Source organism: Trematomus bernacchii, unplaced genomic scaffold (genome assembly GCF_902827165.1).
Source record: "Trematomus bernacchii unplaced genomic scaffold, fTreBer1.1, whole genome shotgun sequence".
NCBI classification, from domain to species: Eukaryota; Metazoa; Chordata; class Actinopteri; order Perciformes; family Nototheniidae; genus Trematomus; species Trematomus bernacchii.
The window spans coordinates 24,709,663-24,736,856 of NW_022988043.1; the positions used below are offsets into that span (position 1 = coordinate 24,709,663).

The 27,194-nt window shown below is 44.6% G+C and overlaps 1 protein-coding gene across 1 annotated transcript in view; it reads left to right on the plus strand.

Annotated features, from left to right (window-relative positions):
• Nucleotides 1-27,194, plus strand: part of pdzd2 (PDZ domain containing 2) — a 111,394-nt gene that overhangs the window by 53,851 nt on the left and 30,349 nt on the right. Inside the window, 6 exon segments of the mRNA XM_034118627.1 lie at nucleotides 7,506-7,647; nucleotides 7,649-7,828; nucleotides 7,830-7,979; nucleotides 24,884-25,029; nucleotides 25,366-25,498; nucleotides 25,985-26,128. Of these exon segments, the coding sequence (XP_033974518.1) occupies nucleotides 7,506-7,647; nucleotides 7,649-7,828; nucleotides 7,830-7,979; nucleotides 24,884-25,029; nucleotides 25,366-25,498; nucleotides 25,985-26,128 (895 nt within the window).

Here is a 27,194-nt window from a genome sequence, read left to right on the forward strand (position 1 = left end):
GAAGGTGTGTCCCTCAACATGCGCGCAACCCTGTTACCGAAACCTTTTTAGCTTGGCAGAGGAAGTGAAAAAACTGTTTGTCGCATGACACAGTGGAAAGGACATCAGCAAGCCATGTGCTACTACCATGGGTAGACCAAAACTAAGTCCTCTCTTTTATTTGTAATATATTTCCAATCTTGTCACTCTTGAAGGAGTGTGGCACTCATACAAACGCAACCCTGTTACTCAAATTATGAGACAAAAACAAATTAATTTCAAATGTATCTTTCTTTAGTTAAATATCTAAGTGTGTCCATTCCTTGACAATAGCATTACATTGTGCAGCTAGCATTAATTCCTGAGGTAAAAGCTAAAATTAGCATTGATTTTCAACCCTGTTACTTGCAACCCTGTTACTATAATTAGAGTAACAGGGTTAATTCTCCATTGGAAAATATACATTTGATGCCTTAGCTGGGCAAATCACTTTTTTTTATGGTTTATTATCTGTTTTTCCTAAATACATAACAAAAAATAATCAAATGAAAGGTTCATTTTTCAAAAATGTTGGTGTCTAAATTGTCCTCCAATTCTGGAATGACCCTTTTATCATTCATCAAAGATAGCAAAAAACATGCATTATGTACTATGGAGGGGACTCTGACAGAGGATTACTCACAAAGTACACAGTAAAGCACTTCCTTTTATTTCTGGTAGCAGTCAACTAGTACCGAGTCCAACAGTATCAGTTTTATTCAGAACGTATGGTAAAAAATATTTGTATCACTCATTGAATATAGCAGGAAAGAAAATGAAGAGCAGCTGATTGACCGAGTGCAGAATCGCTGTATAGTTTAAATCTCCTTAGTTACAATGTTGTCTATTTTAGACAAAGGCTTATTATATTTACAGCCCTAAGAACATTCATTTTCTGGGCTCAATATGTGTCTTGGCTGTTTTCGTTGTGATCGCTAAATTAAGATGCTGGATCGCTAGAAACTGAAGTTACCTACTGTAACTCCAGCTTCTATGAGTATTGGCGTAGCCCTCTAAGGCTATCGCTATTGGGTAATCCCCCTGCGCACCCGCGCAGCACTGAAAACACTTGTAGTCCACGCCCGCCCGCAAGGTGGGCCCCACCCACGGGCTCCCTTCCGGTATAAATAGGAAGGGGACCCGACAACCTGCTCCCACACAAAAACCTTTTCTTCAGCTATTCGTGGAGCCAGTGGGGCCCAGAACTTAGAGGGCTACGCCAATACTCATAGAAGCTGGAGTTACAGTAGGTAACTTCAGTTCTATTTCGTATATGGCTTCGCCCTCTAAGGCTATCGCTATTGGGTTAAGGGCGAAGCAAGATGTAGTCTGCGCCCCACTGGGTCGCCCCGGTACAAGAAGCACAACCACACCTGCTCAGATAATAACCCAAGCCTATTGCGCCATGCGAATGGCGCATCACAGTCCCTGGAATATATCATAACATGAATATTTACCATGAGAGGACGAAGGCTGGGAATAATACATACCCGTCCGCTGTGAGAAAGTAGAGACGAAAGTCACACTTTGCCCAGTGACAGAAGGAGGGGGAATAGCAGCTCTCTGTGTGCAGACAGGCAGAAGAGCGCACAGCTGGGTCCCCAACATCACACACTCTGACAAGACATTCCGTACGAAATGTGTCAGGGGAAAAAAAGGGGGATGTCCCTCTCATAAGAGGGAAATACAGGCCACTCTCCGTGTGCCGAGGCAGGAGAGAGGCGCACAGCTGGATCCCTGACGTCACTCACTCTGACAGGACACTCAGCAAAGGGTGTGTCAGAGCGGAATGGGACATCCCTCAAATAAAATTGAATAATGAACAGGGAGAAGACCAATATGCAACTGTGCAAATGTCTTCCACTGACATTCCTCCGTGCAAAGCTGTGGAGGAGGAACATTCCTCTGGCTTTGAGGAGGGGGAAAGAAGCCAGCCAGGGTGATCACTCTTGACCTAAAAAAGTTTGTGATGACCCTAGCCTTAGGCATGAAGCCGGTTTAGCATAAACGGCTGTCTTCCCTGGCGATTGAGGTAGGCTGCCATGGCCTGTTGGCTGGGCGAATCAACACATGTTTGATTGTACAGCAACGGGGCGAAGTGCTGGAATACTTCCCAACCCGGAGAACAGCTCCAGCACATTTACCCCTCACGCACGGGGTCGGTGCGTGGGCGAATGAACCACCTCTGGAGACCCCTCCTGTGGGGGAGACCCCGGGGAATCCCCACGTGATCAGCTGACGTCATGCTGAGCAGCTGTATCACGGAGAGGGCTGTCACCACGCTGTGGGATGTGACACGCTGGATAGGGAGCTGTCAGTTCCTCCACTCGCTGCAGCGAGAGCCGCACTCTGTTGCTGAGTTTTATTCCACTCGCAGATAAATGAATGTCTGGGGGGGAAGAGGACAACTCGAGCGAGCTATGCAGTTTATAAACCAATAGGTTAAAACAGCAGGCTTTCTGCAGCGAATGACCTACCTCTGGAGTCTCCTCCTGTGGGGGAGACCCATGGGGATCTTTGAGCTTTGACAGATGCGATATGAGATGTAACGTCTGTAAAGCGACTTCCTCATGCTGGATCGAACCTCAAACAGCAGGTCGTCCAGAGAAAAAAACCTCATTCTCATCCCTCCTCTCCGTGTAGTGGCTCCAGCCTTCTCTACACAAAATGCGAGGAGCCAGGGAACATCCAAACAGCAGACGATTGTCTGGTCTGATATTCCCTGAAAGAGAAACGCAGGAATTCCCTGTGTTTCGGGATGGTGGATATGGAAGTATATACATCATCCTTCAGGTGGAAGTGAACCAGTCGTCCTGGTGAACACATTCCAGCACCTGTTTGATCGTCAGCATGGGAATACTGATAGATCAAGGATGGGTCTCACTCCCCCGTTGGAGAGGCTTCTCTGAGATATGCTGTAATGGTCGTCATGACCGTGCTCTGTAGGAGGCATATCTGAACAGAGGAATGCCGCGAGCTATGCAGTTTATAACCCAATAGGTTAAAACAGCAGGCTTCTGCAGCGAATGACCCACCTCTGGAGTCTCCTCCTGTGGGGGAGACCCATGGGGATCACCGCGTGACCAGCTGATGCGAATGCCAAGCAGCTGCGTCACGGAGAGGGCTGTGCGGGTTTTAGACACGCCGGAGGAGATCTCGCTGCAGTTCCTCCACTCGCTGCCGCAAGAGCGCGCTCTGGTGGCTGAGTTTAATTCCACACCCAGATAAATGAATGTCTGAGAGGGAAGAGGGCAGCTTTTCTCCAAATTCATTATGAAACCCAGGCTTTGACAGATGCGATACGAGATGTAACGTCTGTAAAGCGACTTCCTCAGCTGGATCGAACCCAGCAAACAGTAGGTCGTCCAGAGAAAAAACCTCATTCTCATCCCTCCTCTCTGTGTAGTGGCTCCAGCCTTCTCTACACAAAATGCGAGGAGCCAGGGAATATCCAAACAGCAGACGATTGTCTGGTCTGATATTTCCTAAAAAGAGAAACGCAGGAATTTCCTGTGTTTCGGGATGGTGGGTATGGAAGTATATGCATCATCCTTCAGGTGGAATTGAACCAGTCGTCCTGGTGAACACATTCCAGCACCTGTTTGATCGTCAGCATGGGAATACTGACAGATCAAGGATGGATCTCATCCCCCCTGTCTTTTTCGGGACAAAAAAATAGCGGGAGTAATACCCCTGATTTTCTTCCCCTTGAGGAACCCTGGAAATAGCCTCTTTCAACAGGAGTTCCCGCAGCTCTGCTTGGAGCGCAAGACACTGTTCTTGGGATGACAGGAGTGTTTCCTGTATCCCCTTGAACTGTGGGGGGGGGGGGGGGGGGAGGCGAACTGCAGGGTGTACCCTCTGCTGATCAGCCTGCTCATCTTGAGGCAACCCAAGGTGGATCTGAAGCGAAAGGGCTGTGAGGGAGCCTCCACACGCTGCGTTTCACTCTGGCTCTCATCATGAAGCGTGTAGACGCTCACGGGATGAATGGAGATGTATGCAGTGTTGACCACATGAGGCGTTATAACGGCGCTCATGGGTTTATTATGACCGTGTGTAGGAGACGTATCTCGGACAGAGGAATGCCGCGAGCTCTGCGGTTTATTAACCGATAGGTTAAAACCAGCAGGCTTCTGCAGCGAGCCCTGCTGCCTACTAATCAACAGATTGGTGGCAGCTTTTCGCAAGACACTGTTCTTGGGATGACAGGAGTGTTTCCTGTATCCCATTGAACTGTGGGGGGGGGGGAGGCGAACTGCAGGGTGTACCCTCTGCTGATCAGCCTGCTCATCCATCTGACCATCAGACACACGCGCTGCCACTCTGAGAAATTCTCTGAGAGTGGGCGCACATGGTCGAGATGTGTTGTGGTCGTCTTGGCAACGAGCCACGTCAGAGCCCTTGCCGCCGCTGCCTGTGAGGCAACCCAAGGTGGGCCTGACGCGAAAGGGCTGTGAGGGAGCCTCCACACGTTGCGTTTCACTCTGGCTCTCATCATGAGGCGTGTACACGCTCAGGGGATGAATGGAGACAGTGTTAACCACATGAGGCGTTATAACGGCGCTCATGGATTTATTATGACCGTGTGTAGGAGACGTATCTCGGACAGAGAAATGTCGCGAACTCTGCGGTTTATTAACCGATAGGTTAAAACCAGCAGGTTTCTGCAGCGAGCCCTGCTGCCTACTAATCAACAGATTGGTGGCAGCTGGCTTAGTTTGGCGAACTCTGCAGTTTATTAATCGATAGATTAAAAAAGTGCAGGTTTTTGCAACGAACCCTGCTGGCTACTAACCGATAGGTTATAGACAGCTGGTTTACACAGAGTGGAGGATATGTGAGAAACACTTGATGATACTGATGACTCAGACCAAAAGTTGAAAAATGAACCCATTTTATTAGTCTCACTATCCCCCCCCAACACGTCAACGGCGGCTCTGTTTTTTTGGAGGCTCACGTGGAGCGGATACAGAGCGGGAGTGCCCCCCTCCCCGTTGGCTCACCGCCGAGAGACCCCTCCGTCTCTCGGGTGGCGGGGGAGCGGAGACGCGCGGCGGAGCCCCTGCCGCCGCCGACGGGCGCTGACGCCGCGGTTGCGGTTGGTATCTCTCCGCCTGCCGCCGTGGCCGGGTTGGGCGCTGCGGCTGCTGCGGCTGCTGCGGGTGTTGGTGCCGCCCAGCAGGCTGGAGCCAGCTGATGTGCTGGCGGATGTCGTCCGCCTGTTCCGCAGCCGCCTTCATGGATTCCACCATGGCGTGGAACTGGGGTCCGAACAGCCCGTCCGGGCTGATTGGAGCATCCAGCAGCACTTTTCTGGCCGTTTCCGTAACGGACGCCTGCTGCAGCCAGAGGCGGCGCTGGATTTGCGTCACCCACGCGGCGATTCTGGCCTGGGAGACAGCAACAGACGCACACAGTGTGAGCACCGTGCTGGCAGCCTTGGCGATTTCTTCCGCTTCGTCAGCGGCCAAGGTGGTGGACCGCTCCACCAGCGTCACCACCGAATTGGACAGCAGCGCGATGTTGTTTGCCGCCGCCGACGCCTGAAAGGCACACTGGTGCACCCGGTCGGCCTGGCGGGCAACATACTGGTCTCTGGGGGAGGCCAACGTAGGGCGCCGTCCGGCGATCATGTTGGCCTGCCTTACCCCAAAAAACGCCGTCAGGCCCGGCTCCAGCGAAGGGGTGGCTGGGAATCCCTTGTCTGTAAAACCCTCCACCTTGGTGAGGGGAACAAACGTGGACACCGGGGCCTTGAGAGTCCTCGGGTTTGCCGCCGCCCCCTCCTGGTACGTGGTGGCGGAGAAGGGGACCGCGTGCTCGGCCAAGTCGACACCCTGCTCCGACTCTGTCTCCCCCGTCCGGGGGAGAGGAGGGAGGGGAGAACCATACGGTGAACCGTGGAGGGAGATGGGGTAGGAGTCGTCCGACTCCTGCCCGGCACTCGGCTCCAGGGGCACGTTTCGGCTCCAGGAGGACGAATCGTCCTCCTCGGTCGCAGCAGCGAGAGCGTCCGCTCTACGCTTCCTGTCGGCCGAGGGGAGATAGGCACAGTGCTGGCATGCGATCTGCTGGCTGAGAGCCGCGTACGCGTGCTCTGGCCCCAGACAGAATTCGCATTCAGTGTGCCGATCATAACTAAAAATATATCCGGTTCCACATGAGGGACAATCTCTTACACAATCGTTGCTCATGGTTTCTCGGATATACATCTCAGTGCTTCAGTAACTCGGGGTGCTGAAGAAAAAGAGGGAGCAGGTTGTCGGGTCCCCTTCCTATTTATACCGGAAGGGAGCCCGTGGGTGGGGCCCACCTTGCGGGCGGGCGTGGACTACAAGTGTTTTCAGTGCTGCGCGGGTGCGCAGGGGGATTACCCAATAGCGATAGCCTTAGAGGGCGAAGCCATATACGAAATAGAACACCGCTGTCATCAGGCTGTTCCATGCTCTGCTCAACCTCCCGCCTTCCCAATGGACTCAGTAGTGCCCCCTGCTGCCGTGGAGCATGTGTGAGTGAGCATGTGTGAGTGTGTATGAGCACAACCACGGCGGAATATTACTGCCAAAAGTCACGTGAGTGAGTCACGTGACTTTTGGCAGTAATATTCCGCCGTGAGAAGAAAAAGTTTTGTAGTTGTAAAACAAGTTTTGTACTTGTAAAAAAAAGTGTTGTAGTTGTAAAACAAATTTGTGCACTTGTAAAAAAAAGTTGTGTACTTGTAAAACCTAAGCTGAATTTGTCTCTGAAACATGATTTATTAGAAAAATGTTATGTGTTTGTTTGATAGATACGTTTTTTCTTTGCAAAACTAAATTCATTAGTTTGTAGATGGTGTTTTGTATTTGTAAACCACATTGTGTTTGTTAGTGAATCATAAGGCATTTGTAAAACCTTTTTAGTTTGTTTGTGGAGTTATGGCAGGAAATTAGCTCCATACATTTTATTATTATTACTATTTAGTTTTTCTTTTGTTGTTTTTCCGTTACATTGGAGTATGGCAGGTGAGGCTTTGCCTCCCCTGCCTCCCCTGACTGCACGTCGCTGGTCGGGAGGAAGAAGTTCAGAAAACGGTGTATACTCGCTAGCGTGGACCCAGTGCTGTCAGGAAGTGTTTGTAGATTATTTTTACATGAGTGATTGCGGTCATTGTCAAGCTCACAGACAACCACATTGGATATCCTGTTAACATGTTATGATAAAAGTCAATTGAATGCTTTTAATGTAAAGCTGCAGCATTAGGAAATACCAGTTTTGTATGTATATTATGTATTTTGTCCATAGCACAGAAACATTTCTAAAATAGTAGAGATGGTTAGAGAGAGTAGTTGATGTCATGTAGACGTCCTGTACAATAGGTATCACGCAGGTTCACACTGTCGAATGTTATGCAATATAAAACCTGTACAGAATGCCAGAAGAGATTACTGTGAGGATTATTTGATCCTGGATGTAATGACGGCATTATCCATGTTTATTTTCCACAGTTACCTGGCGGAGCAGTGCTGGAATGGAGGCTGTATCTACCTGATTATGCTGAGGCGAGTTAAGCGAAAGGCCCCCCCCCCTCCCTGTAATGGCAGCATCAGTACTGTGAGCAGTGACAGTTGTGAGGACCAGCAGCAGGCCGGGGGGGGCCCCGGAGCCCCCTGAGGGCCCCGCCAACTGCAAACGCACACGCAAGTTTGGAGTCATATCGAGATCGTCCTTCAGGGGCAGCACGGACTCAGACCTGCAGAGCTGTTACAACGGCTCCTCGGCCCCCCCTGATGCAGGGCTCAGTCCTCCAGGAGAGGACTCAGGGTGCATCCCCCCCCCCCCACACACCCACAGAGGAAAGCCCTGACATCAGAAGTGTTCCTCAGCGGCTCCATAGAGGCACGGCCACGCTGCCGGCACGCTGTCACAGTCAGCTGTTAGAATACAAGATGGACTCCTTCAGCAGCGAGCCGTCAGGCCAGGTAAGGGCTGGGGGGGGCACTTTAAAATGTAATCCGTTACAATAACTCGCTACATGTCAAAAATATAAAAAGTAATATAGCCTGATTACTTTCTGTTACTTTTGTGTTACCTCAATATCAAATGCATTGCAAATCAAAAGTGTTAGAAAATAAATAACAATAAAATGTTTTTAATTAACTGTATGTAACCTCAGAAAAGTAGAAATAAAAAATGTGAAACAGTAATAGTTTACAAATGCTGCTAAGCTTAATACATGAATCAGAAGCATAGACTGTATTTGTGTTTAATAAATCAGGTTTCCACCTATTGCATTATTAAAGAAATGTATTTAAAGTAGCCATAAAGAATATTCATTCAGTATATATCTTTATTTTAAAATGTATTGTGACACTGTAATCCAGATAGTAATCTCAATTTGTTTTTAATGTAACAGTAATCTTATCACCTATTTTTAGAATGTATTTGTAATCGTATTGTTAGTGCAATTTATGGCTCACCAACCTTAAATGTTAACACAGAGAGAGATCAATAAAACACAAACACAGACATGGTTGGGATTAATTATTATTCAGTCGCGCAACAACAATAATAATCTTGGAGTACAACATCTCCTGCCACTGCAGTCAATCGTGGAAATGCCCCACGAATACCAGAAACAGAGGGCAGATATAGGTTTTCCAAATGACACACGAACATTTTCCCTAACCATGTTTAACGCACACACATTGTCAGGTCTCCTAAACTTGGACATGTTCCAGATGTAGAAAGGTCATTATCTCATGACGTCTTTAGGAGTCTTGCAGGATATGAATGATCCAATTAACAAAACCATGTACGTCTGCACATGAACGCACACACTTTTCTTTACATTAACTAACACACCAACATCCTTATCGTTTCTTAGCTAATCAGTGGCGAGCCGTGAGCTTTATACCTAGGCCCTCTGACCCCCACCAATTCCCTCGAAAAAAAGAAAAAAAAATAGTTATTACGTCACAGCGTATACTTCAGCGGAATATCAAAACAACGGCCCAGGGTGCAAAACGCATCAATGACAGCGACCCTCTACCACACAAAACAACACCTGGGAACCCCATTTGTGTTCTTTGACATTGAAAATGATATTGCATTGTGTTTGTTACTTTCGTTTGCAGTTGTATGTCTTAAGTGTAATTTGGCATGCTTTTATTTTGAAGGCGAGTTCACGCTGTTGACAGGAAGTTGTTGTTGCTATGGAAACAAGAAAAGTTTCACAGCGGGCGGAACTTGTCATAAAGTCCGCGATAATAAAACCCACCCATTTAGAGGGAAGATATGATTGGTCAATTGTACTGTCATTTGACATTACTCTCTCGTTCAGTTACTATAGCGGGCCCTCTGTGAATCGCAGAGAGGGCCCGACGAGCTTCTTTCATGTAACCCTTCACATTCAACAGAGACTGAACAGGCAGATTCGAAGGATTTATTTCTTTGGAAATGTTATTTTAAATACAATTAAATCAAGTTTTTTTTCGGTAAAACTAATGAAAAATATAACAAAAATAATATTAAAAAAATATATATTTAAAAAATATATATATTTTTTAAATGTTTTTAAATATTATTTTTTAGAATATCTTAGGCCCTCACAGAGGGCCTAGAGGGCCCTGACGGCTCGCCACTGTAGCTAATGCATTCTGGATATGCATGCTGGATATGAACCACTAACTTAAAGGCCCGGACACACCAAGACGATTTTGGCCGTCGATGGGCGTCAGGCCAACGATGAGCGTCGACACGCCATACTCAGATTGGTGTGTCCCGCACCGTCGTGTCTTTTCAGCCGTGCCGACACCTTTTCGGCCGAAAACCCACCGATTCAACATGTCATGTCGAATCGGTGGGCAGTCGGCCAAAGGCTGTCGGCAAAATAAATCACTCTGATTGGCTGTTCAGCTAGCGAATCAGTGCATGAGAAGCGAAACGGAAGTGAGGGGCCCAAACAAACGATTAAGAAGGCCAATCTGAGATTTCATTTAACTCCAGCTCTCGACACAGGTTGGGGAAAGCCCCATGAGCTTCTCGCTGTAGAGTGAAAATGGAACGCACATGCTATTTGTTGTTTGTTTATATCACGCAGTCTGTTCTTCTTCTCTCGGTTATCACGCAGTCTGTCTTCCGGTTGTTGCCTCTTTTGAATGACGAATACACACTACCGCCGCCTGCTGGTAAGGAGAGTTATTGCCACTCACGCATGCGCAGTTCGTACGTGCTTCTTGGCCGTCGGCTGAAGTCTTTGCGGTGTGTTCCAGTGCGACACATGGCCAAGACACAGAGACACGACGCGACACAACAGTCGGGGGTCCGTCTGTGTCAGTTCTTTGGTGTCAGCTTGGTGTGTCCGGGCCTTTAGACTTTAATTAACTGTATTATATCTGAGGAAGACCTCCCTTGGACTTCCTCTGACCTTTGCCAATTTACTTAAAGGGCCCATGTCATGGCCATTTCCACTGATCATAATTACATTGTTGAGGTATACTAAAATAGATTTATACTGTGCAATTTTCCAAACTCACATTGGTTTCGCATACAGCATCTCTGTCAAGCATGTGTATTCAGCAGTATTCACTTTCTCCACTAAACGACTCGTTGGAGCTCTTGCCCCCCCCTCCCTGTGAGCCTAGTGTGCTCCGATTGGTCAGCTCGGCCACTCGTTCTGATTAGTCAACCACCAGAGAGGCTGCGCCCATGTCAGTGCTTTTCCCGGCTGCTCTCAGCGTAACATCAGTCTTATCATGGCGTCGGTACAGCGGTATATTTTATATACATATATATTTTTAACTGTTGTTATAGAAGAGTGTGACGGCCCCAGGGCCTTTGTCTTACGATGGGGTGGAGCTGAAGAAGCTAATCAGCACGATCACGGACACCTCCGGACACTACGGCCCCAGTCTCTCTCCAAAGCGGCTGCAGGAAGACTAACTCTGCGATCCTCTCAACCACCTATCTTTGCATTTACCACAATAAATGTGCCGTGGTTTTGTAAACTCGTGTATGTCTCCTTGTCTTTCCGTTGTGGCCTACGAGCCGCTCATAACAAAGAGTAAGTTATTTTTACCCGTTATAAACTACTACTGTTTGATGAGAAATCAAATCATGGTTTGCTATATATGAATTCAGGGAAGAAAGGATAGGCCTACTAAGTATTTCCATTAAACTTTATTTTTAGAAATGTACAAAATGAACATAAATATACATATATACACGGTATATCATCCATTCCTCCTCCTCTTGCCTGCGCACAGCCGGTGCGGTGCGGTGCCTTTTAGCACGACGCCTCAGTAGTAGTAGAATCCCTTCCCCGTCATGGATTGTCCGCCAGGATCTGGCTGGACGAAATCAAATGCAAATCACAAAATATTAGAGAAACTTAGTTGTTTTAGATTCGTTAGTAGTAGTTGTGTAATGAACAGCTTGCCTGCTAATATGCTAACCTAGCTTTGTTTACCTTGGTAGCTAACACGATATGAACGTTAGCTTGGAGGAAAGGCAACTATAATGCAGTGTAATAAAACTACTATGAACAAAAGCTAGTGGTTCATATTAGGCTAGCAATAACGTGTTTATAATTGCAATCGTATACGGGTATTCTGCTACCATACAATGTAACTTGCATGAATACATTGTTTTGCGCTAGCATACAGCTAGCCTCGTTAGCTACATGCAGTATATGTACGGTCACAATGTACGGTAAACCGGAGTATACTGTATGAGTATTCCGTGTGTGTGACTGCAGACATTCTCCTGCCATGACAAACATGTAAGGCCATCTGCTGACATTGTAGTTGATATATTTAAACGCTAGCAACGTAGCATCACAAAAATGTTTTTCTGACCAAAACTAGCTCAAGCTCCGTGTGTTAGATCGCTACGCCAGCTATAATGTAATTACGTTTCGCGACTGACCGGCAAATCACCCGCAGTATACTGTCAATAGGTATTTTGTGTGTGAATGCAGACATTCTCCTGCTATGAGATACATGTATGCAAGGCCATCTGCTGATATTAGAGTTGATATATGGAAACTCTAGCAACTTAGTTAGCACAGTTAGCACTGTGTCAATGGCTTAGCAGTCCAACACAGTTTACACATTTAAACAGTCTTGTTTGATAAATACACAAATAACAATGCAAACTTACAGGTTGTATACCCAGATCTTCCCCTGCTCCAAACGGTCCAAACAAGCTGTGCATATCCGGCCTCAAACTGGGCAATGTTTTTGGAAGCTTTCGTCTGTGAAATGCCGGTTCATCGAACCTCTGGAGGAGGAACACGCCACTGCTGGTGTGGCCATAGCTCTTCGGGATTGGTCCATTTCGTTCCGGGTACCGCATGACATCAGGCGGTACCCGGAAGAATCAAATGGGCAGTGACGTATCTCCAACGAGGCGTTTTGGGGAGGTATTTTCTGTGTTAGAGTTTTACTCGCTACAGGGTGTACTTTGAGGGTTTTGACTCTGCACACCGTTTACATGCATAAAAACCTTCATAACACACAAGGGGACGGGTAATAACCGGAAAAGCATGACATGGGAGCTTTAACATGGGTACATCTGCTGATAATTGCGGAAGAGGCAATGGAGCCTCTCTGACCTGTGTTACCTTAATAAATAAGCGAGAAACACGCTGTAATAAGGATTCTGCCATAACAGTTCCTTTTTTTTGGTATCCTGCTTACGTGATCTCTTTACATGTAATCCTTTACCCCCCAAACCGGGGTCAGACCCACTGCTGTCACAGAACTCTGAAGTCAAAGGATTCTATTCTACATTTGTTATTTTGAACAAATCATCTTAAGCAAGGAAAATGAAACGGAAAGTTGAGCAATCAAATGCATTCACTCAAAAATACACAGCTTCGTGTTGGGAGAAAAAAGAGAGGCATGGATATATAAACAGGAGTGCAGTGTGTAGCCGAACTTCATTATGAATTCATTCTATACACAGTATTTAACAGACTTTACTTGGATTTCAATTCCTACTTCAATAACAACATTTATTTAAAAAAGCTAACTTTGTACATCTTTTCTATTAGAATGTGGTGAGACCACCAGACTCAGGGACAGTTTATTCCCACAGGCCATAACACTGCTAAACTCCTGAGCTTGCAATATTTTGTACGTCTTGTATAACTACTAGATTAACGACCACACTGTAGTTGTGTATGTGATATTAAACCTTTGAAATCTTGAATTATATCTAGATCTACAGCTGATTTTCAGTCAGGAGGGGTAATACGTGTTTTAAAAGGGTGGGTGACTTGACATGAAAGACGGAGAGTAGAGATAACATTTGAATGATCATCTAGTGCACCATCACTCCTTACTGTATGTCAGTCTGTTAGTAGGAGGTAGCAGGAAGTGAGGAAGGAGAGGATACAGGATGTGTGATATGGTTCCAGATCGCTGCCTGCTCATAGAGACTGCTCTACATAATGAATAATAACTGTGACCCCTATGCTGTGGTTGATGCTATTGTAGCCTATTGCCACCAAATAAAAGAGATTCATTCCTAACTCTGACACATCATCAGAATCAGAATTCCTCATTAGTGCCAGTGTCCAAATGTACAGTGTTACAGCAAAAGTGGCATAGCAGGTAAAAAAAAGGAATGCAATAATAAAAAAGAAAAGCAGACATTAGTAACTAAATAAAAATGAAGACAATTAAGTACACAACCATGGCTAAAAAAAATGGTAGCAGCAATTTAAAAATGCGTCACGACTGCAGTGCACATATATTGACAGTCTTTGTGAAAGAGATTTTATTTGGAATTAAAGAACTTTTTGTTCATAAACCAAAGTATTGGACACTTAACAATGTTGATGTGGTGCGGAAAATCTAACCAAAATCATTGCAACTCTTTCAAATGGGACATGATTGTAGATATCTTGTTGAGACATTTGACTGAAAGCCACAAATGCCAACGTCATGATGGTCAGTAGGGTTCATCCTGCGGGGACTAAGATTATTATCTGTACAAAATATCATAGTGGATCCAACCAACTGCTTTTGCTATTCTAAATGTGTAGAGTTAGTAACCTTTATGGCTGACTCAGCACTTCAAACCTGAAACAGCATGAAACAACGAGTTGTATATTACAATGACCAACAAACCCTGAGTGGTACACTCCGAGACATTTAAAGTCTTAAATTACAGTCACATAAACCAGCTGTACGGTCATCCATGTAATAATAGACGTAAACTGTTGCTCTGAAACATATGTTTTTATTTTTTAAAACAATCTTTCTGAGAGTAATGAGGCAATTCATGTCATTATTTGCTTTCTGTATTGATTTAACTGTTCTGTCAAATATTTTTTCTCACCTGTGTTGACCTAAATGAATCAATACAGTTGTTAACAAAGTGCTGTTGAAGACCCTTTGTGGGCTCCTCCATCCCCTCCTCATGTTAAACCTAACTCTACTAGCTTATAGCGTCTATGCTAATGAAGCCATGGGCTTAGATTTGTCTCATACAGTAGATATTTGTGTGAACATAAAAATAATTTGTGTGTAAATATGTGATTTGTAAATGTAAAACACCATCCACAAATGCATTTAAAAGATTTGCAAACTCACAAATAAATGTTCAAATGTAAAACAGATCTGCAAATAGGCTAAATATTTTCACAAATAAAAAAAAGATCTGTGAATATCTCTTTAACATTGACAACTTTCAATCAGGCATTTGTGAATCCATTTTGTATTTGTCGACCAAAAATCTGCTTGTGGATCTCAAATCTCTGCTCGTGGATCTCAAATCTCTGCTCGTGGATCTCAAATCTCTGCTCGTGGATCTCAAATCTCTGCTTGTGGATCTCAAATCTCTGCTTGTGGATCTCAAATCTCTGCTCGTGGATCTCAAATCTCTGCTCGTGGATCTCAGATCTCTGCTCGTGGATCTCAAATCTCTGCTCGTGGATCTCAAATCTCTGCTCGTGGATCTCAAATCTCTGCTCGTGGATCTCAAATCTCTGCTTGTGGATCTCAAATCTCTGCTCGTGGATCTCAAATCTCTGCTTGTGGATCTCAAATCTCTGCTCGTGGATCTCAAATCTCTGCTTGTGGATCGTCTTTTTACACACACAGAGTTTTGAGACAAACTTTCCGCCGGTCTCGGCTAAAATCTACTCGTGTCACTCGGTTTTTTCGGAAACCACGTGATGGCCTTCTGATGATGACATTTCCGGATTTCAAGGTTTCAAAGTAAGAGCATGATGGTTTGTTTAATGCACTGTTTTTGTATTATAATGAACAGCGGAACGTTAGATCCAGTCCCGGGGGGCTACAGCTGGCAGCGAAGTAGAGACAACTCTTTCTTCATATTTTATTGTGTATTCATTCAAGGGGGTCAAAGTTACAAAGCACTTCCCATCTTATTAATCGGCCTAGTTTTACCTTATGCCGCGTTTCCACTACAGCGCGCAGCCCGGTTTAAGAGGGCTGTGACGTCAGCGGCCCGTTTGTGGTTGCGTTTCCACTTGGCCTAGTACCGGCCGGCTGGTCCTAATTCTCAGTTTTTCTGGCCTCATAAAATCGTGGGGCCAGGGCCAGAGGCAACCGGGCTGTGTTTGTGACGTCAACGCTCTCGGCTGCTGATTGGTCGGAGAGAATCGTCACAATCTGCGCGCGAGATAATCCATTTTTACAAACAGCATTTTTGTTAACGGAGGAGCTACAACAATGGCAAAGAAAAGCACACCATGGTCGGTCGAGGAAGTGACGACGTCCATTATATTGCAGATGATAAGGTCCAGCGGGTGCTCGACGGGACAACTCGCAATATCAAAGTCTTTCAGGAGGTCTCTACACAGACACTGGACTCTCCAACGGCGTTACTGGAGTCTGCATGGTACGTTTTTGCTAACGCTGTGTTATTTGCTTGAAAGCTTTGTGTCCCTGCTTTGTGTCCCTGCTTTGTGTCCCTATCTGTTTTAAAGCTCACTTCTAACAAATAAGTCTATTTTATCCTTACATTTATGTTCGACAACCCCGATGGAGCCCCGAAGGCTAGCTAGGCAGATAGCATTAGCGAGAGCTATTGTTTGCTAACACCATATGTGCCATTGTTTACGTTCAGTTTGTCTTTTCTATAGTTGTTGTTGCTATTTATAGTATTGTGCTGCAGTAGTTTGTGGAATTTACAAGTCATGTTTCTGTTCTAGATGATTACATTGGGACTAGCGAGGAGGAACAGCGAGGAGGACACAACGTCCTCTGCATCAACAGCACAAACCGAGGAGGAGAGGATCTGGCCCTGCAGGAACGGCAACTGGCACAGCAGAATCAATGCCATGTCTTATCTTATTGCTTGTTGATAAATAATTGCACCCACCAGCGATCACACAGAAAGATGGCATCATCTAGGCGTCCCTCTGCAGTCAGAAATATCATAAACACCATCGTCCACAAAGCACTGTACAGGGGTTTATGGATTTAAGAGAATACTTATCACAGTGAAACCTTTATCATCTGTTGCAATTAAAGCAAATAAGAGAATAAATACTTGGTTAAATAATACATTTTAACTCTTTAGCAGGACAACTCTGCATACTGTTTGAAATTGAGTTTGCTAGCTTGAGGTCCTCCTCTAAAACATAACATTACATAATGGTATTAAGAATACATGATAAATACATGTAGAAAAATTACTCAATTGTAATACCCTCGTTGTGCTAGACTCAAACACATTGCTTATATATTTCAAAGAGAAGAGAACAAAAGAAAACACCTATACAAAGAGAGCGGTGCACAGCGCTTAATATTTACTTGCACTATATTTCTGTTGATCTGGGTTATTGTGTTGCACTGTTGGAGGAGCCTGTGACCTAAGATGTTCATTGTCATAACTACACTAGCTATGTTCGTATGACAAAATAAAAAACCTTGAACCTTGAGGCTGTGTCTTTCAGACAAACCATCATAATCATATTATTTTATGCTGTGGATACTTTAGCCTCCATCCATGTTAACAATTTTTTACACTTGCATTTATGAATATAGTTCTGTTGTGTTTTACACTTTTGTATTTATGTTTATAGTTTGCTTTGATATTTGCTTAATTTATTAGATTATTATTATGGGGGCAGTACTGGTGCTTGAAATTCAAATATTTACTAAATAGTCAATTCTGATAACATTTTTTTGGTTTAAATAATTTGACAAACACATGTATGTGAAAAAGAAAAGATGTATTTATGTTCAATACAATACAATGAATATTTAGGTATTACACGTAGGTTTTTCCTCAGGCATCCTGAAGTTCTCCACCCACTGAGTGTGTGAAAGATGGAACAATCACATTCCACCACTCGGTAGCTCGGTCGGTAACTTCTGAAATACACAAACAAAAGCATACATATTTTAATACGTAAAAGTGGTAGCTACAATTAATTAAATACTTGAAATACTTTGGTCGTATAGGGAGCGTGAGCCTAAACACATTGCTAGTTAGCGAACGTTAGCTTACCAAGTAGCATTGTAGTTAGTAGTGATTCGAGTCGTCCTGTAGTCTCTGCGGCGTAGGAGGACTGCCCGAACTCTCGCGTCAGCTTCTTCTATACCTCGTCTTGCTATACGTCGCCTCTTTCGAAACAACTCTTGTCTATTTCTTGTGATAATAAACCACACAGCAAAAAACAAGCAAACGATCGCTTTCACATCTCCATTGTTGTGTCGCATTGAAGATGACGTCACGGCAGTTTTAAGCAGCGTCGCTCCGCCTACACTGTTACTATAGATACTGACCCGGTTCCTAAACTGTAATGGAAACGCGCCACAAAGTGAGCTGGTCCTAACGAGGCCGGGCGCGGCCAAAGGAGGCCGAGCGGGGCCGAGCGAGGCTGTGTAGTGGAAACGCGGCATTAGTTACCTAGTTATCTGTAGAAAAGCACCGTATTTAGGTTAGCCTTCACAGTAAGGCTACCTGCCTGCCTGCCTGCCTGCCTGCCTGCCTGCCTGCCTGCCTGCCTGCCTACCTGCCTACCTGCCTGCCTGCCTGCCTGCCTGCCTGCCTGCCTGCCTGCCTGCCTGCCTGCCTGCCTGCCTGCCTACCTGCCTGCCTACCTGCCTGCCTGCCTGCCTGCCTGCCTGCCTGCCTGCCTGCCTGCCTGCCTGCCTGCCTGCCTGCCTGCCTGCCTGCCTGCCTGCCTGCCTACCTGCCTGCCTACCTGCCTGCCTGCCTGCCTGCCTGCCTGCCTGCCTGCCTGCCTGCCTGCCTGCCTGCCTGCCTGCCTACCTGCCTGCCTGCCTGCCTGCCTGCCTGCCTGCCTGCCTGCCATTGGGAAATGTGTGGGAAAAGGTGGAAAACAAATCATGCAATGTTATTATTTGTTTATTGATTGTTATGAACCTGCCTGAGGACCACAGATGGAAATGAGCTATTAGCTATAATCTGGCATATTGCATCTCTTCTCTTTGCGGAGATTAATGTTTTTGCATGCATGGTCCTTCTATAAATAAATACAAATACAAAAAAAGTGTATATACACAATGAATATTACAACATTTAATGTAGCCTTACTGTGAAGGCTGACCTAAATACGGTGCTTTTCTACAGATAACCTTATCACTGCACTGGTAAGGTAAAACTAGGCCGCTTAATAAAATGTGAAGTGCTTTGTAACTTTGACCCGCTTGAATGAATACACACAAAATATGAAGAAAGAGTTATCTCTGGGGCTACTTCGCTGCCAGCTGTAGCCCCCAGGACCCGAAAGGGGCGTAGCCTAAGTACTTCAACATCAATGCATACGAATGTAGGTGCTCGATATATGCTGTATTGAACAAATACACTAACACAAACTAACTGTATCACTATAACATGATGGTGATAAAGAATGCACCTAACGTATTGCTGTTCATTATAGTAATACAAAAACGGCGCAATAACCCTCTTGAGTCTTTTTTAGATGTCTCCTTAAATCACCTTTTAAATGTACTTGTTATACATGGCACCCTGTGTGTTACATATCAAAGCGTTCAGGACAGTCTCTGTTCTTGGTATAAAGTCACTCGCCTTAGAGCACTGTGTGATGAGATAATTAGCTCTAAAGCTGAACATTTGACATCCCATTTTTTTTAAATCTTCAAAACTCTTGTGAAAACACAGACTTACTCATGTTCAATCAGGAGAGATGGTTTTGATGTAAGAATACATATTTATTGCCAGGAATACACAAATTAATGTAATGGAGTTTTGGCGATTAGGCCCCGTTGTGCAGGAGTATCATTCGGGAGGGGAGAACCGATGAAACCCCCCGGGGTCTAGACACTGGTGGTGGTGAATGGATAGTTGGGTTCGGTCTGAAGGGGAGTGGCTTAGCTTGACCCTGGATTTGAGTGACAGGAGGTGAAAAGGGGTGGAGGAGGGTTGCGTTGAGTCACCTGAAATGACAGCTGTCAGAGGGGGAAGAGCAGATTTAAAAGGTTTAGCGGAGCGCTATGATAGGCTTGTGGGAATAGAGCGAAGTGATTGGTTAAGCTGAAGAGTGACGCCCCCGATCACTTATTGAGAGGAGAGAGAGTATAACATAGACATAGTAAATGAATGAGAAAAGAAGGTCTTCCTGGTTGAACTTGCGCTGAGCTTCATTCATCCATTTTTCTGGTGATTTAGATTTGGTTTACCAAAGTCTTAGGTTCACAAAAGTAGTGTAATATATGACTAACACTGTATATACATTTGTAATTCATGTCTAAAATGAACATGTGTAAACTCGGATTTTGACTAAAATGGTTGTTTATCAATCTACTTTCCCCACAGCAGGGACTGAGATACCTCAGGACTGAATAATGACTTCATATGACAGGTTGTGTGATGTGTACAAATGCAAATTCAGCATTAGAACTCTTTGTCAACCAACATTTATTATAAATATGTTTTTTTCAACCAACTATTTATAAAAATATAAGAAACTGTAAAATCTTACTATTTACAATATCAGAAGTTTTTCAAACAACTACTCATTATAAATGTAAAGGCAGGGTCTTTGTCCGTCTTCCAAGACAGTAGGGCTGGCTGCTGTGCAGGTGGGGGTGATGGTGCAGGGCTGCTGGTGGCTGTGTTTTCAAGCTTCGACGGAAGCGTCAGCCAATCAAATCATATGCCAGTACAAGCTCTGGCCAATCAAACCGCATGCTTGTGTGTCCGGGGCGGGAGATTAATGTGATTGGTTGTTGGTCGCGCTCCAGACACGCCCACCAGCAAGCTTCAATGCACGCTGCCGTGTGGACGTACCGTTACTTTGAAACCTTGAAATGCGTAAATGTCGTCATCAGCAGGCCACGTGGTTTCCGAAAATAACCGAGTGACACGAGCAGATTTCGGTCGAGACCGGCGGAAAGTTTTGAGATCCACGAGCAGAGATTTGAGATCCACGAGCAGAGATTTGAGATCCACGAGCAGAGATTTGAGATCCACGAGCAGAGATTTGAGATCCACGAGCAGAGATTTGAGATCCACGAGCAGAGATCTGAGATCCACGAGCAGAGATTTGAGATCCACGAGCAGAGATTTGAGATCCACGAGCAGAGATTTGAGATCCACGAGCAGAGATCTGAGATCCACGAGCAGAGATTTGATATCCACGAGCAGAGATCTGAGATCCACAAGCAGAGATCTGAGATCCACGAGCAGAGATCTGAGATCCACGAGCAGAGATCTGAGATCCACGAGCAGAGATCTGAGATCCACGAGCAGAGATTTGAGATCCACAAGCAGAGATTTGAGATCCACGAGCAGAGATTTGAGATCCACGAGCAGAGATTTGAGATCCACAAGCAGAGATTTGAGATCCACGAGCAGAGATCTGAGATCCACGAGCAGAGATCTGAGATCCACGAGCAGAGATCTGAGATCCACGAGCAGAGATTTGAGATCCACGAGCAGAGATTTGAGATCCACGAGCAGAGATTTGAGATCCACGAGCAGAGATTTGAGATCCACGAGCAGAGATCTGAGATCCACGAGCAGAGATCTGAGATCCACGAGCAGAGATCTGAGATCCACAAGCAGAGATCTGAGATCCACAAGCGCATTTTTGATCGACAAATACAAAATGGATTCACAAATGCCTGATCCAAAGTTGTCAATGTTAAAGGGATATTCACAAATTCCTTTTGTTTATTTGTAAATGAATTATAGTATTCACAGATCTTTTTTTATTTGCAGATCCGTTTTACATTTGCAAATGTATTTGTGAGTTTGCAAATCTTTTAAATGCATTTGTGGATGGTGTTTTACATTTACAAATCACATATTTACACACAAATGATGTTTGTGTTCACGCACATCTAAGCCCATAGGAGAGAGGCTCTGCTGTCCAAGTGTTCAGGAGCCATCGATGAGGAGGAGGGCGACTCTGAGGATTATATAAGTGACCACGTGACCACAACCTCCGCTTTTATTGATTACCCTTAATAAGGCATTGTTTTCCATTTAGACCTGCATAATTAACTGTTAAGTTAATGTTAATAAATGCAAAATTAAGTATGTAGATAATGAAGCAACAAACAAAGATTATTAAAGGTTATCAACAATACCATAATACACTGAAAAAACTGAACCATTGACTTTATTTAAGTGTATTATGCCAACAGATTCTACATAACTGTATTAGGTTAGTTGAAAGCAATAATATTTAGTTGAAATAAAACATATTAGGTTCAACTTAAAGTCAACGTTTCAGTTATTCATTGTAGGGAAATAGTTGAATATATTGAGATGAGTTTTAAACAACTAATACCTTTATTTTTTTTACTTTGTTAACTTTCCATCAAAATGATTTTAATCATACAATGAACGTGTTTTGCTATTATATAATGCATATTATAAGGGCCTTATTGCCTTATTAATGTGCTTTTTCCAAAAAGGGGTTAACGTGAGGAATATAACAACTAAGAGTAGCATTACCAACTGCTGGTGGTGAAGCTTCTCAGTCAGGGCGGTGTTCTCTCCTCCTGCTGGCCCTGGATACACACCCCACACACACATCTACACACTAACGCCACACTTTATGTAAACAAGATTACTGCAGTTACTTTATAGATGGCTAACTTTAGTGCAATATATGTGAAACAGAACACAGGGAACATGATGCTTTGAGGGGTAGGCTGGCTCGGAGCACATATTGGCATAATGTACATGTAGTATAAGCACTTAGGAAATAGCGTTGTCATTAGAGCAATACATACAATAAAACATACAATTGTTTAATTTTAAACAACAGGTGAAGTAAGGCTGGACTGCACCAAATGTGATTGGCTGATAGAAAGAGGCCCCAGCTCTTTCTCCCAGCCTGCCTCCCTGCTGATAAAATCCTGTTTGCCCCAAATTAAAATAATTACTTCAATGCAACAAATACTTTACTTCTGGTGTTTAATGGTGAATAAGCAGCAATGCAGACTGGCTACAACATATCCAGATAAGTAAAAATAAAGTATATTGACTTTTATTTGCTCGTATTGAATGTAACACCTGACAACAGGCTGGAGTGTGCCATCAGTGACAATCAGAGATGAACCTGAGACAGCTGTTTGAACACATCAGTGTTAGTTATACAGCCATCCTATTTGTGTACTGAATGACTACAATTGTTTTAAGGAATTAAAAAAACAAGTGGTTTAAGTAGAAACCAAATTATTACAGGTAGGAAAAAAAAGCCATCAACAAACAGTCGTCATTATATTACATTAAATAGCATTTAGCTGACGCTTTTATCCAAAGCAACTTACAATAAGTGCAATAAACCATAAAGATTCAAACTAAGGACAACAAGAACAGTGCCAGTGGCGGCTGGTGCATTTTTCTCCAGGGGGGGCTCTACCAAAATTGTTGGCGGTGTCAACAGCTGCTTTGGGCGCAGTTTGGTGCGCCCTGAGCTGCTCCTATCTGTTGCATTGAAGAGGCGCGGACTGCACATGCACCACTTATAACGAGAGTCGATGGGCAAAGATTTCTGCGCCCCAAGCAGGAAACACGTGACTTATCAGTAACTTTAGACATCGTAAAAACAATGTTATCGATATTTTATCGTAGATTATACATTTAACTGACACCAACTATATAATATGTATCTTGTTCATTAAAAAGAAAATGCTTAAAAATAAAAAAATGTTTAATGACAATCTAGAATGTGGGAAGAGGTGGGGCGGCGCCCCTAGCGTCCCTAGCATCCCTATGGGCCGGCCACCACTGAATAGTGCTGATATATTTACTACAAACAAGCAATATCATTGTAAGTGCTGCTGCATAAGTAAAACTCTGAAGTGCTTATTATTATTCGCCAAGATATAAGCGAAACAGGTGGGTCTTCAGTTAGCTACTGAAGATACTGTATGTAGACTCTCTGCTGTCCTGATATCAGTGAGAAGCTCATTCAGCCATTTGGAGGCCAGGATAGCAAAAAGGTGTGTCTTTGTTGGGGTGTACCTGGTTCCACTTCACAGTGTAGGAGCAGCAAGCCGATTTGCAGATGCAGAGCGAAGTGCACATGCTTGAGTGTTTGGTTTGACCATGTCCTGGATGAAGGATGGACCAGATCCCTTTACAGCATGGTAGGCCAGCACCACTGACTTGAAGCGTATTCTGGCATCGACTGGCAGCCGCTGAAGGGAGTGAAGGAGAGGTGTAGTGTGGGAGAACTTGGGGAGGCTGAAGACCAGTCAGGCTGCTGCATTCTGAATTAGCTTTGGAGGTCGGATGGCACTTGCATGTAGAGCAGCCAGGAGGGAGTTGCAGTAGTCAAGGCTTGAGACGACCAGGACCTGGACCAAGACCTGGACCAGGACCTGGACCAGGACCTGGACCAGGACCTAGACCAGGACCTGCGCCGCCTTCTGTGTCAGTAGGGGACAAATCCTCCTGATTGCATAACACTTTATCACAAAAATGGAAATGCCAGAAACAGCTGGGTCCAGCAGCCAGGTGTTCAGTGGTCCACAGATGTGTGTCCAGATGTCTGATAGCATGAATAGGATAGTGATAGTGTTTAACATGTGCGTCAGAGGATTGAGACAGACAGCTGGTGCATCCTCTCATCAGAGGGATTGGAGATGATAATGTCTGCAGCCAGCATCGGTGGAGATGACCTCTCTTTTAAATCCTTTTACATTTACAAGTCGTGAACATATCTGACAAAGCTGAGCTGTGGAAGTGCAGACGTTAAAGGGACAGTTTTGTTGTTTTGATGTGGGGTTGTCTGAGGTACTTCTGCACCGTCATTGTACTGGAGATGCACTAAGTAGAAACACAGGAAAAACAGCACACACACACACTGGAATCTGTTAAATGGAAGATGACACATTTGAAAGTAAAAACAGGTTCCAGGTGACGGACATGTGTATATTCCAAACAAAACAGACATACTATATGAGCGTAAAATGTAAAGGGGCCCTATTCTGCTCATTTGTAGGTTCATATCAGTATTTAGTATCTCTACTGTGACATGTCTCCATGCTTTAATGTTCAAAAAGGAAAAGTTGGAGCGCTAGCCAATAGAAGCGAGTGTTACATTGCGATGTCACTTATTTAATAAAGGAGTCCAATGGAGGTGTTTCAGTCAGGGGGGGAGTGTGTGGGAGAGAAACTCCCTCTGGAGGGAACACAGTGATGTTATCCTTTGCAGACCGTTTACATGCACAGAAACCTAGAACACACTACAGGGAAGGGACAAACCTCAAAAAGCATAATGGGGCCTCTTTAATATATATACTCTTGAGCATCAGATTCAGCCTTTTCTATTTATTCCTTCTCACTTCATCTAGTTGATTTTCTTTCCGCTTTATGATCTATATCCATTATTTGTCTCACAACCCTGATTTGACATAATGTTTGACGTATGTTTCTTTGTGCTGCTTTGTAGCCCAGAGAGGGCAGCCACATCTGGAAGATGCATATGGTGAAGGGGGAGGAGGGCCTCGGCATACAGATCACAGGGGGGCGGGGCTCCAAGCGCTCCCCTCATGGCATCATCATCGCCCGCGTGGAGAAGGCGGGTGCCATTCACAGGTACAGTGAGCATTCATACCGTCACAACAATTCAATTATACTATGTTTTTATTAGGTTTAGCACTATCATATCTATATGCTGATGATGTGATGTTTATTTGTTTGTAGAACTCAAGCTACTACACTTACTTACCCATACAAATCCATGATGGACACTCACTATGTCTACCTTAATGCTAGATGCAGGTTATGTTGTATAAAATAGTGCAAGCTATTGTAACATATTGGACACCTGTGATGAGTGGTGTGATAAAAGTTCTGTTTGAGTTTGAGGTTGTTGTAAATACATATGCACAGTATTATGTAAGTGTGTGTGTCTAACTGTGTGTGTTTCAGGGACGGGCGTCTTCATGCTGGTGATGAGCTGCTGATGATTAACGGTCAGTCTCTGGTGGGGCTCACTCATCAGGAGGCTGTCGGCATCCTCCGCTCCACGTCTGGTCTGGTGCAGCTGGTGGTGGCTAGCAGGGTAACACACACACACACACACACATAAATATACCTTCAGTCCCTGCCAAATGGATATCCATGCAAATGTTGGGGAACATCCCTGGAATCAATACACTGGACAAAGTGGAGACAGAAATTGACTCACTGAAGACAAACACTCCACATCCTTACTCTTAAATGTTACACCAGCTGCACGAGGCTGCTAACTGTATAAGAAGTGTATTTTGTCTCAACGGTGGGAAGACATTTTTGTCACAATTTCAAAAAACATTCTCCCTATTTCATGCAGGAAACCATTAAACACAAATATATAATGACAGACTTGAGAAAGTTTCAGGTAGTTTAGGGTTCCTGTTGTGATAACATGATGCAGCCATAGTATTTTTATACTGTACCAGTTGGAAACGGGCAATACATTGTAGTATATTTGTATCATAATGAATACACATTACTGAAAGCAACATCTTACACACATTTGACTGTTTCTGTCTTTGTGTCCCTGCAGGAGGAGGCAGATGTGGGTTTTGAGCGCTTCCCCTCCACCAGTCTGCCGGACCTGGTCAGCACCTGCAGTTCCCTGTCCTGCCCCCCCCAGACTGCCCCCCCTCTCTCCCCCCAGACCTCCAACTGCAGCACCGACCCCTACCTGGTAGATAATATACTTTGTCTCTGTGTGTGATTGTGAGTGTGTGTGAGGAGTAAGGGAGTCACCAGCTAACATTTACATCAGAGCCACCAACCCTCTTCACGAGGCCTCACCCCGCAGCACGTTTGACTTATCTTTCTGTCTTCACGTTATGCAGATAGTCGGAGACCTTAAAGTAACGCAAGTAACAAGATCATTTTGTGCTTAGTAATGTAATTACTGCTGAACCAACAGTGACGTGTAATATTACTGCGTTACAGACAAATGTAATCTGATTACTGTTACGCGTTAACCCAATGCCCCCCCCCCCCCCCCCCAGCAGAGCCGCACCGCACAGTCGAATATCTGTCACTGCAGTGAGAAGCGTAGACAAAGTTTACGCATTCTAACAATCTAGTGGAGAGCAAATTAGGGAGCACACACACACACACACACACACACACACACACACACACAACACACACACACACACACACAAACACACAACACACACTGGAATCTCTCACTATCCATCACTATTATAAAACACTTTATCACTTTAACACACCACTCAAGGTACGAGTAATGTAAGTTATGATATTACACTCCTATAAATTGTGTGTGTGTGTGTGTGTGTGTGTGTGTGTGTGTGTGTGTGTGTGTGTGTGTGTGTGTGTGTGTGTGTGTGTGTGTGTGTGTGTGTGTGTGTGTGTGTGTGTGTGTGTGTGTGTGTGTGTGTGTGTGTGTGTGTGTGTGTGTGTGTGTGTGTGTGTGTGTGTTAGATTGTTACACCACCACAGTCACCCCATTGTTGAAAATACAGAGGTAGCCGTTGTTGGCCTCTCGCTCAGAGATCCCTCTGGTGGACGAACTGTTTTGTTCTATGATCAATCTGTAATGGCTGTAGTAAGGATTAGACGTTTTTAAAGTGTTCCGCTGTGTTACATCTTATTTGAGTGCTCTAATTGATAAATCTATACTTTGATGTTGATCTCTTCAAACTTGGGTAGTTTAAATGAGTTAACATGATGCATTTGTCATGCACACTAAGGCCATTAACTAAAAGCACATGCATTCTTTTTTAATTTGT